The sequence below is a fragment of the Epinephelus moara genome, chromosome 21 (assembly GCF_006386435.1).
Source record: "Epinephelus moara isolate mb chromosome 21, YSFRI_EMoa_1.0, whole genome shotgun sequence".
NCBI lineage: Eukaryota > Metazoa > Chordata > Actinopteri > Perciformes > Serranidae > Epinephelus > Epinephelus moara.
In genome coordinates, this window is record NC_065526.1 from 20,963,704 (window position 1) to 20,979,809 (window position 16,106).

At 41.4% G+C, this 16,106-nt stretch overlaps 1 protein-coding gene across 3 annotated transcripts; it reads left to right on the forward strand.

The window, feature by feature from the left end:
- The first annotated feature begins 905 nt into the window (after positions 1-905).
- On the forward strand, positions 906-12,114 carry znf622 (zinc finger protein 622). Of its 3 annotated transcripts, none has more exons than XM_050074737.1 (8): positions 906-1,037; positions 2,988-3,570; positions 4,357-4,641; positions 4,875-5,037; positions 5,150-5,265; positions 6,049-6,192; positions 10,072-10,235; positions 10,870-12,114. In XM_050074737.1, exons 2-7 carry the CDS (start codon positions 2,994-2,996, stop codon positions 10,203-10,205), a joined length of 1,419 nt encoding a protein of 472 aa, XP_049930694.1. In that variant the 5' UTR covers positions 906-1,037; positions 2,988-2,993; the 3' UTR covers positions 10,206-10,235; positions 10,870-12,114. The 3 variants fall into 3 exon arrangements, with proteins under 3 accessions (XP_049930694.1, XP_049930693.1, XP_049930691.1); XM_050074736.1 differs by lacking the exon at positions 10,870-12,114 and adding an exon at positions 10,302-10,831 and having other exon boundaries at positions 10,072-10,218; XM_050074734.1 differs by lacking the exon at positions 10,870-12,114 and having other exon boundaries at positions 10,072-10,831.
- The last annotated feature ends 3,992 nt before the right edge of the window (positions 12,115-16,106 follow it).

Below are 16,106 nucleotides of genomic sequence, written 5' to 3' on the forward strand. Positions count from 1 at the left end.
TATTTTAACTATTGTTTATGTAGCAGTGACACATTCACTGTTACCACTGATGTCACCGATCTGCACAGACATTGTACAATAGCCCCCTCTACTGACATTTATTGGTTTAGTTTAGATTTCTGTTGTGGAAATGTATGCAAAAGAACAGATTTAATTAGATAATGCCTCATTTGCATATTTAACATCAAGTTTCAGAAACTTTTAAGAGAAAAAAACAATTGTTCAAATTAGCTGCAGAAGTTTAATAGTGTTTTATTTTTTGTCTAAAAATTTATGGAATTTTTCAATAAATCTCTTTAAAGGCCTTTTGTTGAGATGTCACAACCCACAACTATAGGCTACTATAACAGAAGACAACATAAACATAAACAAGCTAAATGGGTCCCTTTAGCCCAGTTCGGACAGCACAAAAGCAGTGGAGAAGTAAAGAGTACATGCACTAGATGAGTTTACGACAACAGAATGTAACTTCTACATAAAGTTTTAACCCTTGAAATACAAATACAAAACTTTAAAAGAGAGAAACTAATGCTTGTTTTGGGATCAGTCCTATAAATACTGGAATCGACCTTCAAAGAAAAAATGTAGTATCGTGAGAATCGATGTTTTGGCATCGATCTGCCCTCCCCTATTAACCATGGGGAGCGTAACTGACTGAAGAGGGGCTTGAAGGAGACAGGTGCGACCTGAAAGGTGAATACTGGTATATTCAGGTAGACAGTATGAGAACATTAATTTGTTTTTTGAACATCAAAGCATGTTAAAATGTTCTGATAAGAACCCAAAACACAAGAATGAACCTTAAAATCATCATAAAATGGTGCCTTTAAAGTTACAATTTGTGGTAGCCATACTCCGAACCACTAGGGGTGGTAGTCGCCTAAAACGACTAAAAACAAAGGCGAAGAAGAAGAAGTTCAAAGTTCACATTAAAGTTACCCTCGTGTGGTGCTGTTACGGTGGAGTAAAAACGGAGCTCACGCATCAGACAACCGCTTATAACACCCTTTTTTCGGAGGAGAGGGTTCACTGAATAAGTAAGTAAACGTTGGACGGTTGTCGCCTGGTTAACTCTCTTCTGTCGTTGTTATTAGCGCCATGAATGTCCGAGCTTTGAGCTGTTATCGGAGATGTTTACACTAAAATGCTAGCAGCTAGACGATGTTAGCATCGTTAGTTTCAGACTGACGCAGCACCACCGTTTAACAGTTTACGTTTAATTAATTTCACTTTAACTAAACTGTGCTTGGAGATGTAAGGTATCACTTTTAACCTGCTTTATTAGCAATTGACATAACCCGATAGTTAGCTCCCGTGTAGCTAGGTAGGCTAACTTCAGCTAACAGACCAACCAGACTTTAACCAGAGTTTATACTAATTTTCACTGTAATAATAAATTCAATCAGTCACCAGATTCAGTGACATCACAGCTAACGAATAATATGTCCCTTGGGTGTAGCTCATGTGTTTCAGACTCACACAAAAGTCCTGAAATTATCCAGCTTTATTTTTTACGTAACGTCAAACTCAGCTAGCCATGCCTAAAGCTACAGGAAATCCAGTCACAGGTGAAACCTCTTAGGGACTGTTCATTATTAATCAGAAAGGGGGTGGCTCTTCTTCCTTTTATTTATTTATATTAATTTTAATATTTCCATTCTTCCCGAAGCTTCAAATATTTTCCCATGAGCCTCCCTGAGTGACAGGCAGAAAATGTAAAGTTGAAAGTTAGGAATGCATGATATTGAATGTTTTGCCAATATCTGATATGCCGATATGTAACAACTCATTTGACCAATAACTAGGAGTGGGCGATAGGCCCTAAAATAATATCACGATATATCAGGGTATTTTTGCAATAACGGTATTCTTGACGATATGACAAATTAGTTTAAAAAAAAAAAACAGTTATTGATGTAAGTCCATAGAATTGCAACAAAGTGATATAGTTTTACAGTTTGCTTCAAATATTCAGTAAATATGAAATTAAAATGATGTCTCATATCTTAGTTTGTGAACAACAACAACAGTAACTCAGTGAGGTTCATATTAATTAATCCCAAATAAAAAATTGTACCCTGGGATCTATATATATAAATCAACATGTGATTTTTTCCCACCTGGACCTTTATGCTCTGCCATTTCTCCTCTAATCATCACGCTGTAACCTGTGACAGGCTGTTATGATACCACAACTATCGCACATTCACATATATGGAGTTTTTGTCGAGCTGCAAGCGCCACATAGGTTTACATTACCAAAGGTTTATGACAAAACTACACCGACTCCCGTGTGAGCACGGTGAGAGAGGAGAGGGAGAGATGCTGTGCTGCTGCCAGAGGAGCTGCTGAATGAGTTCCCTCTGAGCGGTAAGTCACTAAAAGAGTCTGAGAAGTCCGGGGCTGTTCATAAAACATTCAGGACGCCACAGTTTATTCCACACTACTGAAGCTGCTCCGCTTTTTGGAACCACCGCAGACTTGGTAATAATTTTGTTGTCAACAACAACAAGTCTAAATATCATGATTATCACAATATGAATTTTAAACGACATCAAAAATTATACCAGTATTAACGTGAGCGAGATGATGTGGCACACCCCTGGTGTAACAGAGAACGAAGCCATTTGAAAGCTCAGTGGTGTCCTTGTTTTCCATCACTGGAGCAGCAAGAAGCAGGAAACTGCTGCGGTGGCTTGACTACAAGTAAGGGTGGATCAAAGGGACAAAATAGTGGTTTAAAAGCGTTTTGTTTAGACCTTAGTCACATTGTGAATAATGCCTCAACACTGACAGCGCTTTTGTTTGTTATACCTGTTCAGAACTTTGGTCAACAGCGGTTGTTTTTAAATGTGCTCTACAAATAAAGTTTGACTTGACTAATTATGGAAGGAGTCCTTTGTTAGATTGTAAAGGCCTCTGAGTCAAGTTTGTAATTATATATAAATATAACTAATCTTATTTTGACATTCCCGTCTTTCCTTCAGGTTGTGATGGCCTCCTACACCTGTATCAGCTGCCGAGTGGCTTTCGCAGATGGCGAGGTGCAGCGAGCACACTACAAAACCGACTGGCACCGCTACAACCTGAAGCGCAAGGTGGCCGACATGCCACCAGTCACCGCTGAAAACTTCCAGGAGCGAGTCCTTGCACAGCGGGCAGCCGCCGAACAGCAGCTGAACGACACGACGGCCGGCGAGGGCTGTGCCATCTGCAACAAGAAGTTCTCCACCGTCAACGCCTATCAGAACCACCTGCAGTCCCACAAACACCAGCAGGCCGAGAAGCAGGCTCTGCTCGCCGCACAGAGGAAAGTGGAAAAGATGAACGAGAAGAACCTGGAGAAAGGTCTCGGCGATGAGAAGGTGGATCACGACGCCAGGAACGAGGCCCTGCAGCAGGCCCTGAAAGAGCAGCAGAGGCCGAGCCCGGCCAAGCAAGGGACATCACAAGAAGCGAAAAGGCAGCAGGCGGAGAAGCTGGAGAAGCTGGAGAAACCTCCCAGGATGATGTGGTTGGAGGAACAAGCTAAGAGGCGAGAGAAAGAAGACGGAGCCACAGCTGTGGAAGGTAAGGAGGAGAAATAAAAGCCATCATAGACATCACTGAATCTACTTTTCAAAACAGAGTCTGCTTGTTTTTTAAATCACAGTGTCTACAGTTTTTAGATGCAGCATGTAAGTCAGAGAACTAGTAGGGCTGGATGATATGAATGACATCACATTGAAGAATATTTCTCTGCTGGAAAGATGGTCTTTTTATAAAAGCAGGCACAAGTACTACTTGAAATTGGTGCGATATGACCAGAGAAAACAGAGGGAAAGGACTCCGGCATTTGCTTTTTATCAAGAGGTAGAAAACCTACAACTACCAGAATGCACTGTGCTGCACAACACCAATAAATGCTCCCACTGGTGGGTGGAAAAAATGAGTTTTACCAGTTTTACTGGTTGATCTCAGTTTTTCCAGCCTTCCATTTTACAATACAGGAATCAGTGCGGCGCCCGCTTCCTGTTCACACATTCTCGTATTACATCCAAACAGTGCAGTTAAAGGCAAATCAAGTGCAAAATTCTGAGAGCAAAACCTCCAGAGCTCAGCAACTACCAACAACACAGCACGCGCTGCATCTTGTTGCCACTGTTCAAGTAGTTCAGTTTTTTACTATGGTTTGGAATTGTTAGTTTGTATACAGAATTTTTTAAAGTACCCACACTAAAGACTAATTGCAGTAAATGAACTCCCATCAGTTGTAGGATAAAGGTGGTGGTTTTAATAGAGTTTATTAATGGACTTAATTAGTTTTTTGTGTTTAAAAAAAAAAAAAGACACCATGTTCCAATAACAATCTTCCAGAAGAGTGGGAGGACATTGACGAGGATGAAGATGATGACGATGAGATGGAGGATGAAGAGGAAGAGGAAGAGGAGACGATGGATCAACAGGAAGGGGACTCGGCGGGTGCGTCTGACCCCCAGCCCGCCGCTCTGCCCGGCTCCATCCCTGTCACCAACTGCCTGTTCTGCTCCCACCACTCCAAGTCGCTCATGAAGAATGTCGCCCACATGACCAAAGCCCACAGCTTCTTCATCCCCGATGTGGAGTTCCTCGTCGACCTGAAGGGCCTCATCCGCTACCTCGGTGAGTTTGTGGCGTAAATGTGAGGAAACTCCATGCGAAGTCTGGATGAGTGCTGTTACGTCACTTAAATCCGACCAGTTCTACCTTTGATACCTGACCCTAGTCCTGATATTAAAAAGATTTTTTGTTGATCCTGAGTGTGTATAAAGATACTTCTCAATACTCCTGTTAGATGAATGAAAACTGTTTTATTTTCCACCCAAAGCTTACATAGTTGTTTTCTTGTGTTACAGGAGAGAAGGTCGGTGCCGGAAACGTGTGTTTATGGTGTAACGAGAAGGGCCGTTCGTTCTACTCGACAGAAGCAGTACAGAGTCACATGACAGACAAAAGCCACTGTAAACTCTTCACAGACGGCGACACTGCCCTGGAGTTTGCAGACTTCTACGACTTCAGGTAATAAAGTGACGTGTAGCTGATTACTCTGTTTATGCCTATAATATGTGATCTATTAAACCTCATTTATTTATAATATGTCATTCTGATTCATGCTTTATTTTGTCAACAGGAGCAGCTACCCAGACAGGAAGGAGGGAGAGGATGCTGAAATGGAAGAAGAAGAGCTGCCGGATGACAAGAACCTGGAGTACGACGACGAAACGCTGGAGCTGACTCTTCCTTCAGGTGACTGGAAATGAGTTTTTAAAATTGGCAAACGATATGGATCGATGTTTTTACTTTGCATCGATGATATTAGATCGTTGATCATTAAATCGATACATAAATCCAGATCGATGGATCGTTACACCCCTAATACACAGTACAGTAGCCTAATTCACTAATACATTAATTTAAAAAGTGTTTGAAACAGCTGTGTTCTATTTTTAAACAGTCTATAAAGTTCAGTTAATAGCAAAGCTGTCCGTTTCATTGTATTATATTCATGTAATAAATATACTTTGAGATAGACTACGGTTATAATAATCATCTGCTTGAAGTGATCAATTTCATTCAGACGGATGTGATCACTACAAAAGGTTTCCACTGTCTCTTTAGATTTAATTGCTCAGACTAAACCAATTTTCAATACTGTGCATCTTACAAATGAGAAATCTTGAATTTAACTTAGAAGGATCAAATTCCACCTGTTTGCGTAATAGAATTAATTTTTTTTGTCCGTTTTCTATGTTAATTGTGTTCATTTTTTATGTTTTCATGCACACAGATGACTCTGGAAAAAAACAAAACTGTAATCTCAGTGAGATTTCTTGTTTAAATAAAAGGGTTAACTCACACTACAGTGGAGGGCTGGGTTGGGACATGAGCGCCACATCTGAGCAGGTGCTGAAATGAAAGGAGTTGACTGCTGACTCGTTCACGTGGTGTAAATATAGTGTGGCTTCATTGTTAATGGTCAGTTTGTTCATACTGTAACAGAATGCACGTCCTCGCTGTGTGTCTCTTCAGGTGCTAAGATCGGCCACCGCTCGCTCATGAGATACTACAAACAGCGGTTCGGAGCACAGAGGGCGGTGGTACTGAGCCACAATAAGAACGCTGTTGGCAGAGTCCTCCGGCAGTACAAAGCTCTGGGCTGGGGAGGAGATGGAGGTAAGATTCAACCAGGACCACAAAGTAATGACAACAGTTTCTCTGGTGTCATCTGGTTAATATTTAACAGTTTAAAGAGGGAAACAGGTGAGAGTAACTTTGTGCAAGTAGTTTGGTATTTTACTCACTTGTTCAGAAGTTTCCACTTTACATGCATGTTACAAATACAAGCGGAAATATTATTACCACACCAAGATGTAGTTTCATGCTCAAATTGACCCTTTCAAAACAAAGAAAAACATAACAGCGCAAACATTCATTCTTTAAGGCTTCTGTCTTCCAAGTCATCACATTGTGAGCTTGTAGTAACGTATTGTGCTTCATTACGTGTGGTGCAAAACCACACAAAAACGTGATGGTGCCAAAACAGGAAATAATGAATCTGTCAAAATGCCTTTGCACTCTGCTCATAGAAGTGTGCATATCTCAAAAATTAAATCATGCACATAGTTTAATTAACTTTAAAGAGTGTTAAGAAATGTTTTGTTTGTGTGTCTTCATTTAAAAACCTTTTTGGATTCATGTTTTGTGTTTTTATTTTGTAAAATCTGGTGGGAAAAAAAAACATTTGTGTAATTTTTTTTAATGACACAATGCCAATTATTATGGATTATTAAGGAGGGCTGCCCCATAATAGTTGCCCAAATGTAAGTCAACCAGAAAGGTCATTAGTTGGCAAGATTTCATTGGTTGCTTAGTTTCAAAATAAACAAACAAAAGTGAAACTTTATTAGGAGCTGCGTCTTGTCAAAATAAATCAAAACCTATATAACTAGACCATGTGGGAATTTAATTTGAAAGGACAGACACAGGAAGAGACCACGCTCAGCAGTCAGACAGGAGTCAGGTTAATTTCCAGGGCTGGTACCTGAGGTTATTCTACAGGCTAGTTAATAACATGTCGGGCAGAAGGTGAAGTGTGTGACGTGCACTTGTAGATAAAATATAGGCCTATATTAATGAAGGTTCATTACTACGGTTTGTATTTCTCTGTAATGTAGCACAGTGTTAACAATGTTACTGATACTATTCTTTCTCACACCTTCAACTCAAACCATTGTGTTGCCCCGCCCAAAATATATAATTTAATAATTAAATTAATATCGTAAACATGCGGCGACTAGTCGACTAATGGCCCTAAATAACTACTGTTGGTCGACTTGGAAAACTCTTAGTTGGGGGCAGCCCTATTACTGACTGACATTACCTTTTAGTTTAGGTTGGATAGATTTTAGGGATATGATGCATTTGAATATACAACACAATAAGCAAAAAATGCCCACAGGCCCATCTTTATTTCTGTGGAGATGATCAAACTCACTCCTCCATCCTCATTTAAATTCAGATGTTTTCTCTTTGTGTTCTTTCGGAGGTGTCAGTGGAGTACAGGGTACCACAGGAAAAGTATTACTTCACTGTGTTCTTTCATTAGACAATGAAACAGAAGAATGAATATTGTCTTTCCCCACAAACAAATACGAGGCAGCTGTTGTGTAGAATGTACTTACCTGGGTTTCTTTGGCACAGAACGGCTTAGAAAACTGCCACAACATTGTGTTTAGCTGCTGTTAATCTCTACAAAAGACACAACTGCAGAAATCTCTATATGTGGAACTTAAGTTCAGTACTTTTGGTGCAGAGCAGAGTCTTCCCAGTTCATCTAATTCTGACCCTGCAGTATTGCCTTACGGTATCCTAGTTTTGATTTATTGTGTTTACTTAAAAGAGTTTGGGGAATCTCTTATCTCTTCTTGGGAAGCCTGAGTCTCGTAGTCGTTGTCAGCTTTTTGCCCAGGGAGCTCAATTTTTCAGTTATGTTATTTTCTTTGCTGTGTTTTGAGGATGTGAGTGTGATCGTTTATTCAGTCCTGTACTGTGGAGATGGCATGTTTTTGGCAGTTTGAGTTTATTGATAATGCTATTTCCTTTTTGTTTATCCATTCCACCGGCTTCCTCCTTCACCCTTGTATTTATTTCCTGTGTGGCCTTATAGATAGAGTAAGGCCAGGGTCACCGGGTACCTACCCGTGCTTCACATCTGATGAGTTCACACAGTTCTCACAGGTTTTATTTATGTCACATTTCTGCAGTGGCTTGCAGTTGAAAGTAGAGCTCTGTTCAGGCACAATTTAACATTACAGTCATAAAACCAGCGATTATACTGTTTGTTTTTCTTACCTAGTCGTCCTAACTTTATTTATACAGCAGTTTAAGCACAACATGGTTTATACAAAGTGCATAAATTGCAGTACAGAGAGAAAATGGAAAGGAGAAGACAAAAGAAGGAAATGAAATTTAAAAAAAAAATCAAATATAAGTTGTATATTTATGATTTTGCACATTCTGCATGTCACAATGCCAGAAATTAAGTAGATGATCTTAAAATACCAGTGAAACACCACAATTCTTGATACCCAGTTTGATACCACGGTAATAAAAACTAAAACAAACAATAAATCTTATGTACTTAAACATTTACTCCTTAATTAAAACATTTGAATTAAATTTAAGTTGCATTATTCCCTGATGATCCCCCTTGAAGGCAGAGTACTAGTCTATGTGGGTTCATGTGCTTTTGTGAGCAAGGAAACGCATCAGTATATATCTGACAGCATATTAACACATTCCTTCTCCATTGTTATTGGAGTCAAGCACCAAGCCCAATTTGGACCAAAGATGGGCGACGAAACGAGTTGAAACAGACAGCTACTTGCAATGCACCATTCTGCAACGACTGGTTCACACCAATGCAACTGGAAAGATGGTGTATCATCTCTTTGCAACAACTCTCTGTACTTCCGTTCTGATTTGCAGCTTTTCAGACTTATTTTGTGGCTGAATATAATTTGTAGCTTCTTAAAATATGGAGGATAGTGATAGAGAGATTGGAACAGAGGGCTTGGCGGGGACGGAGCAAGCAAACGCGACGTCTGCGGTCATTTGTCTTGACCAGTGGACTTCACTACAAGCCGATTGGCTGTAGAAACAGGTGACGAGCTTTATGTTCCAAAAATCAGCTGGCAGTGATTTGACCACCTGAGTTGCAGGTGACACCATCAGCCGGCTTGAGTCGAGCTCACACCGGCCAGTTCACACCGCTGCAACTTTTCTGTGCAACGTTCTAAGACGGTTTCGTCTCGTTGCAAATCTTTGGTCTGAACTGGGCTTAAGGTGTGACGGTTGGTGTGTTATCTGTCTGCCTCTCCTCATGGACGGCTGGGTAAAGGGTGATGGTAACAAACGCAGCATTTTATCCAAAATTGAACATTTTTCAGCTGGCAAACAGAAAAAAATGCCAAATGTTAAAAAAAAAAGAGACTGCACTTGTTGCCGTCTGACACATGTTGTTGCTCTTTTCCGCCGGTACGTGTTCTTGTTCTCACATTGGCTTTTAATGGCAGACTAGAACACTTGTAGCCGTGTATGCTGCCCCGTCAGGTCCGGAAGAATTGCCTCCCTGGTACCTACTGTACTGGAGAAAATAGAGCACTTTCATGTTTTCAGAATTTTGGCATTGACTCGGCACCAAAGCATCGGCTGTAGTAACATCCCTAATGACCATAAAGATAAACACCTACACAGAGAGCGTAAACAGCATATGGCAGAGAAGCAATGCATAAAATTGTGAAGGATCTTCTATAAAGTTTATGCTCTTTTGTTTCTGTCTCTAATGACAACATCTTGCTTTTTTTACCTTCCCTTTTAATAAATGTGTGTTATCCTTCCTGCTGCTGTGTCCATTTCACAGTGAGTGGTGTAGAAAGGGCTCCATCTTCTATTTGCTTTTCATTATTCCCATAATAAGTGTAAGAAAACTGCCCCTAAACATTATAATGACACACTGTATGGACATGCCCCTCCCCTCTGTCTCTCTCTTAGGGTACGGCTCCTTATATCAGAAACAGAAAGACATGCAGTATGTACAGATGATGAAGTCAAGATGGATGCTGAAGATGGGCATGAGCCACAACGCCACCAAGCAGAAGCACTTCAGAGCCCAAGTGATGTTCTAAGCCGGGACTGGAGGCAAGCCGACAGACATGGTGCGATATATGACACGGACTGGTGGACTTTAACATTTAAAATCTTTTCTATTTTCCCACCAACAGGACTTGGACTATTGAAGCAGGTACAGCTGCAAATGAGTGGCGGCTCCTTGCACAGTGGCAGAAAGAAAAATCAAACATGTCATGCAGCCATGTTGATTTGTGGTTTGTAAACCGCTGCAAAAACCTTGATGAGGAGAACATTTGCACCACCTTTACTTCTTGGAATTCTCACATGATGAGCAGTTTGATTACATTTTCCAAATTTTAGCCATCCTTGTGATGCAGCATCTCTGTGTGGAAACTGCAGGTCACCTGTGACTCTGCTTGAAAACTGCTTTGGGATATGAATCCAGGTGGAGGCTCTGTCCTCCCAACAACCACTAGTTGGAGATTAAAGGCATGATCACATTTCTAAGTTCATTTTAAACTGCATGGATCGGGTAAAAGCTGCAGTTGATTTGATCACTATCAAGGAGGTGGTTTTACTATTTTGGACTCTTCAGTCACATAACATTTTTAATTTATCAGATTACGTCTGTATAATTCAGTGTGCCTGTAACACATCCAACCGAATAAATGTTTCATATTTATTGGCTACGTGACAGTCTTCCTTTTTTTTTTTCTAAAGATATCTTTCTGGGCATTACCCGCCTTCAATGGACAGGACAGCCAAGTGTGAAAGGGGGAGAGAGAGAGGGGATGACATGCAGCAAAGGGCCACAGGCCGGACTCGAACCCAGGCTGCTGCGGCAACAGCCTTGTTCATGGGGCGCCTGCTCTACCACTAAGCCACCGACGCCTCGTGACAGTCTCCCTTAACTAATGACTATTTTTTACTCTGTTTACAGGTGGAAGAACCTGATTCAGAATCTGTGTCCCTTACATATTTTGCTCGGTTGTTAAAACATTGGCAGGAATCAATACAGAACACTCGTTAACATGACTAAAGGGCTGCCCACACCGAGAATGATTAACGGTAACGATGTGAGGATCCACACTGATGAACAATAATGTTTTATAAACAGTGAAACAAGCCCTCGCTGCGTGCCCCAGCTGTGTTGGCAGGACAGGAAAATGGATGCTGTTAGTGTGTCTGTCGTTCATCAAATCGCTCTGAGTGATCCAAATGATGTCCTTCGCCGCTGATGTAAATTTGTGTGGCCGTCCACTTTAATTAGAATGAATTTTTCTATTTAAAAAAAAAGTGCTTTTTTATATGCTGAACAAACATTTAAACAACACTTTTGTCTTTACTATCATTTTTCACAGGTTTAAGTTGAAGATCTAAGACTTTTGTATGCACTCAGTAGATTTCTCTCAAATTTTGTTAAAGCCCATGTTTGTAAGCACCTTCTCCTTTTCCAGGGTAATCCATCCACCTGACAGATGTGGCTTAATAAGATGCTGATTTAAGAGCATCATTACTGAACAGGTGTGCTTTGGGATGGTCACAATAAAAGGCCAATCTAAGGGTGCTTTCAGACCTAGAGTTGTTGCTTTGGTCTGAATCAGAGCACACTTGCAAGATAAATGTGGCACTTTCTAATGTCACAATGGAGGGACAACTACGCAGGTTGATTTTAGCGCTGCTCATCGTGGACTATATTGCCGTCATTGTTCATTTTAGTCAAACCATACAGTTTGAAAACGAGGCGCGGCTCCAACTAGAAAACAATGTTTTGATGCATTGGATGTGCTGAATGTGCACATTAAGGCAGTACAGGAGGAGGTGCACATTAATAATCCTCCAGGACTGTAACATGCTCATGCAGGGTTCCCACGCATCCTGGAAAACCTGGAAAGTAATTGCCCAATTTTCAAGTCATGGAAAACGTATGGAAAATGAGAAAAAAGTAAAATGTCCTGGAAAAGCTTGAGTTGTCCTGGAAAATTATTTCTCCTCCCTCTCCTTCTCTCTACCTTGTGAGTGAATGCAAACTGGTTAAAAAATTTGCACATCCATGTCTGTTCTCAACTGTCAAAATTGACCTGCAGCGCTTCTCCGCTTCTAGCCGGCACAGCACCCCACGTGACGGTACCAGCCAATCAAATTTGCACGTTTCCTCAGCGTTCCCTAGGCTATTCTTGCAGTGATTTTGATTTTTACTATGTTTGAGAATGCAGGTGTCAGATGTATAAAGTAAACTACAGTAAACAGAGACAAAACAAAGGAAACTGTTTTTGGTGATTTATTGAAAATATAAAAATATTTTGTAGAGAAAGTACAGGAGAGAAAGTAGGAGAAAAGGGAAAACTGAGGTGAGAATTGCCCAAACCAATATTGTAACTTCAGTTAGTTATGCAACACTGTAATCTGTGGGTGTGATTGCGCTATTCTATGATAAATTTGTCACAGTCTCTATCAATGTAAGATTATTTCATGTTTTAGCAATAGACTGCACATCTTTTAAATCAGACCTCTGGGGGCAGGAGAGAAAAAAACATAGCAATCTGGGTAAATGTACAAAATGTAAGGTACTGCTGTAGAAAAGAACACTTCTCCAAAGGATACTGTTGCTGTTGCTATGGTCACACACACCATAGTTACTGTTGCTATGGTCACACACACTCACCATAGTTACTGTTGCCATAGTCACACACACCATGGTTACTGTTGCTATGGTCACACACACACACCATAGTCACTGTTGCTATGGTCACACACACCATTACTGTTGCCATGGTCACACAAACCATAGTTACTGTTGCTATGGTCACACACACCATTATTACTGTTGCCACGGTCACACACACCATGGTTACTATTGCCATGGTCACACACACCATAGTTACTGTTGCTATGGTCTCACACACACACACACACACACACACACACACCATAGTTACTGTTGCTACTGTATGGTCCCACACACCATGGTTACTGTTGCTATGGTCACACAAACCATAGTAACTGTTGCCATGGTCACACACACCATAGTTACTGTTGCCGTGGTCACACAACATGGTTACTGTTGCTATGGTCACATATACCATAGTAACTGTTGCTATGGTCACACACACACACACACACACACAACAAAGTTACTGTTGCGATGGTCACACACATCATAGTTACTGTTGCTGTGGTCACACACACACACACACACACACACACACACACACACACACACACACAACATAGTTACTGTTGCGATGGTCACACACATCATAGTTACTGTTGCTGTGGTCACACACACACACACACTCATGAACCCGCTGCATGTGAGAAAACCAGTTATCACCGTAGGTGACTAAATAATTTAGGTAAACTGTAGCCTGGTTCCAGACCATAGACCCACTCAACTGAGTATGCTTGCATCTCTGGTCTGGCATACTGCAATGAATTTGTGATTTATCTCGTCCAAACGATGGACGGACCAATGAACGCCGGGGGTGGGGGCGGGTCTAGCGATTAGCCAATCAGTGCCACGCTGATGTCAAGCTGTACGCCGGTGGGTAACTGGTGAGGATAGCAACAATGGCGACCGCTACAGATCCTACAGACCACATTAACAATGCTATCGAGGTATTTCGCCACTACTCGCGTTAATGGAGGACCAAATTAAGGAAGCTGCTAAACTGGATTTAACGGCGATGCAGCTGGGCGTGCACGACGACGGAGACATTTTAAACGGGCAATGCTCGCTTGTTTTCGGCACACCCGAAGCATGGATACTAATGACGTCAGATTCTGGGTGAGTCGTTGATCTCTACTGATTGGTTAGGGAAAAAATCAAATTCCCTCCCCCTTGTAAATCGCCTTCAGTGGAGGCACTGTCAGACTGAAGGTTCTGGGAGCTTCAGTCTGACACTCAGACTAGGTAAACTGCACAACCAGCCAGCCCAGCCACCACACGGTTCATCAAACGCTGAAAAGTTGCTGGTGCATTTCTCAACCCAAATGGCATCACTTTATAGGAGTACAGCCCAGATGGAGTAATAAAAGATGCCACTTCCTGTGCTCTTCTGGACAAGGGCACCTGCCAGTAACCCTTCAGCAGATCAAACTTCCTGACATACCTAGGAGCACCCACCTGGTTACTGTTGCTATGGTCACACGCACCATAGTTACTGTTGCTATAGTCACACGCACCATAGTTACTGTTGCTATGGTCACACACACACCATAGTTACTGTCGCTATGGTCACACATATATATACACACACACACACACACACACCATGGATACTGTTGCCACGGTTACACACACCATGGTTACTGTTGCTATGGTCACACTCAGTATAGTTACTGTTGCCATGATCACACACACACACACACGCACGCACACCATAGTTACTGTTGCTATGGTCACACACACCATGGTTGCTGTCGCCACGGTCACACACACCATGGTTACTGTTGCCATGGTCACACTCACTATAGTTACGGTTGCCATGGTGACACACACACATGCACACCATAGTTACTGTTGCTATGGTCACACACACACACACACACACACACACACAACGTAGTTATTGTTGCCATGGTTACTGTTGCCATGGTCACACTCACTATAGTTACTGTTGCCATGGTGACACACACACGCACACCCTAATTACTGTTGCTATGGTCACACACACCATGGTTACTGTTGCCATGGTTACACACACCATGATTACTGCTGCCATGGTCACACTATAGTTACTGTTGCCACACACACACACACACGCACACCATAGTTACTGTTGCTATGGTCACACACACCATGGTTACTGTTGCCACGGTTACACAACATAGTTACTGTTGCTATGGTCACACACACCATAGTTACTGTTGCTCTGGTCACACACACACACACCATAGTTACTGTCGCTATGGTCACGCGTTCACCATAGTTACTGTTGCTATGCTCACACACATTCACCATGGTTACTGTTGCAATGGTCACACACACCATGGTTACTGTTGCCATGGTCACACAACATGGTTACTGTTGCTATGGTCACACACCGTAGTTACTGTTGCTATGGTCACACACACCATAGTTACTGTTGCTATGGTCATCACACTCACCATAGTTAGTGTTGCCATGGTCACACACTCACACACACACACACACAAACAAACAAACAAACAAACAAACACACACACGCCATAGTCACTGTTGCCACGGTCACATGCACCATAGTTTCTGTTGCCATGGTCTGTCACATGCACCATAATTACTGTTGATACAGTCACACCCACCGTAGTTACTGTTGTCGTGATCACACTCAAACACACACACACACACACCATAGTCACTGTTGCCATGGTCACACACACTCATCATAGTTGCTGTTGCCACGGTCACACGCAGTAGATAAAATAATGCAAGATAAGGAATAATAGATAAAAATTCAAAAAAAATATTTAAATGACATTGCTTTGTTTTATATTGGTCTTTTTGCACTGCAGGATAAGATTTGATTTTGATCGTTATATTTAGGCCAATTAATGTTTTGCTAGGCTATTCTTGCAGTGATTTTGATTTTTACTATGTTTTAGAATGCAGGTGTCAGATGTATAAAGTAAACTACAGTAAACAGAGATGAAACAAAGGAAACTGTTTTTGGTGATTTATTGAAAATATAAAAATATTTTGTAGAGAAAGTACAGGAGAGAAAGTAGGAGAAAAGGGAAAACTGAGGTGAGAGTTGCCCAAACCAGTATTGTAACTTCAGTTACTTATGCGACACTGTAATCTGTGGGTGTGATTGCGCTATTCTATGATAAATTTGTCATAATTTCTAAGAATGTAAGATTATTTCATGTTTTAGCAATAGACTGCACATCTTTTAAATCAGACCTCTGGGGGCAGGAGAGAAAAAAACAATCTGGGTAAATGTACAAAATGTAAGGTACTGCTGAAAACGTCCTGG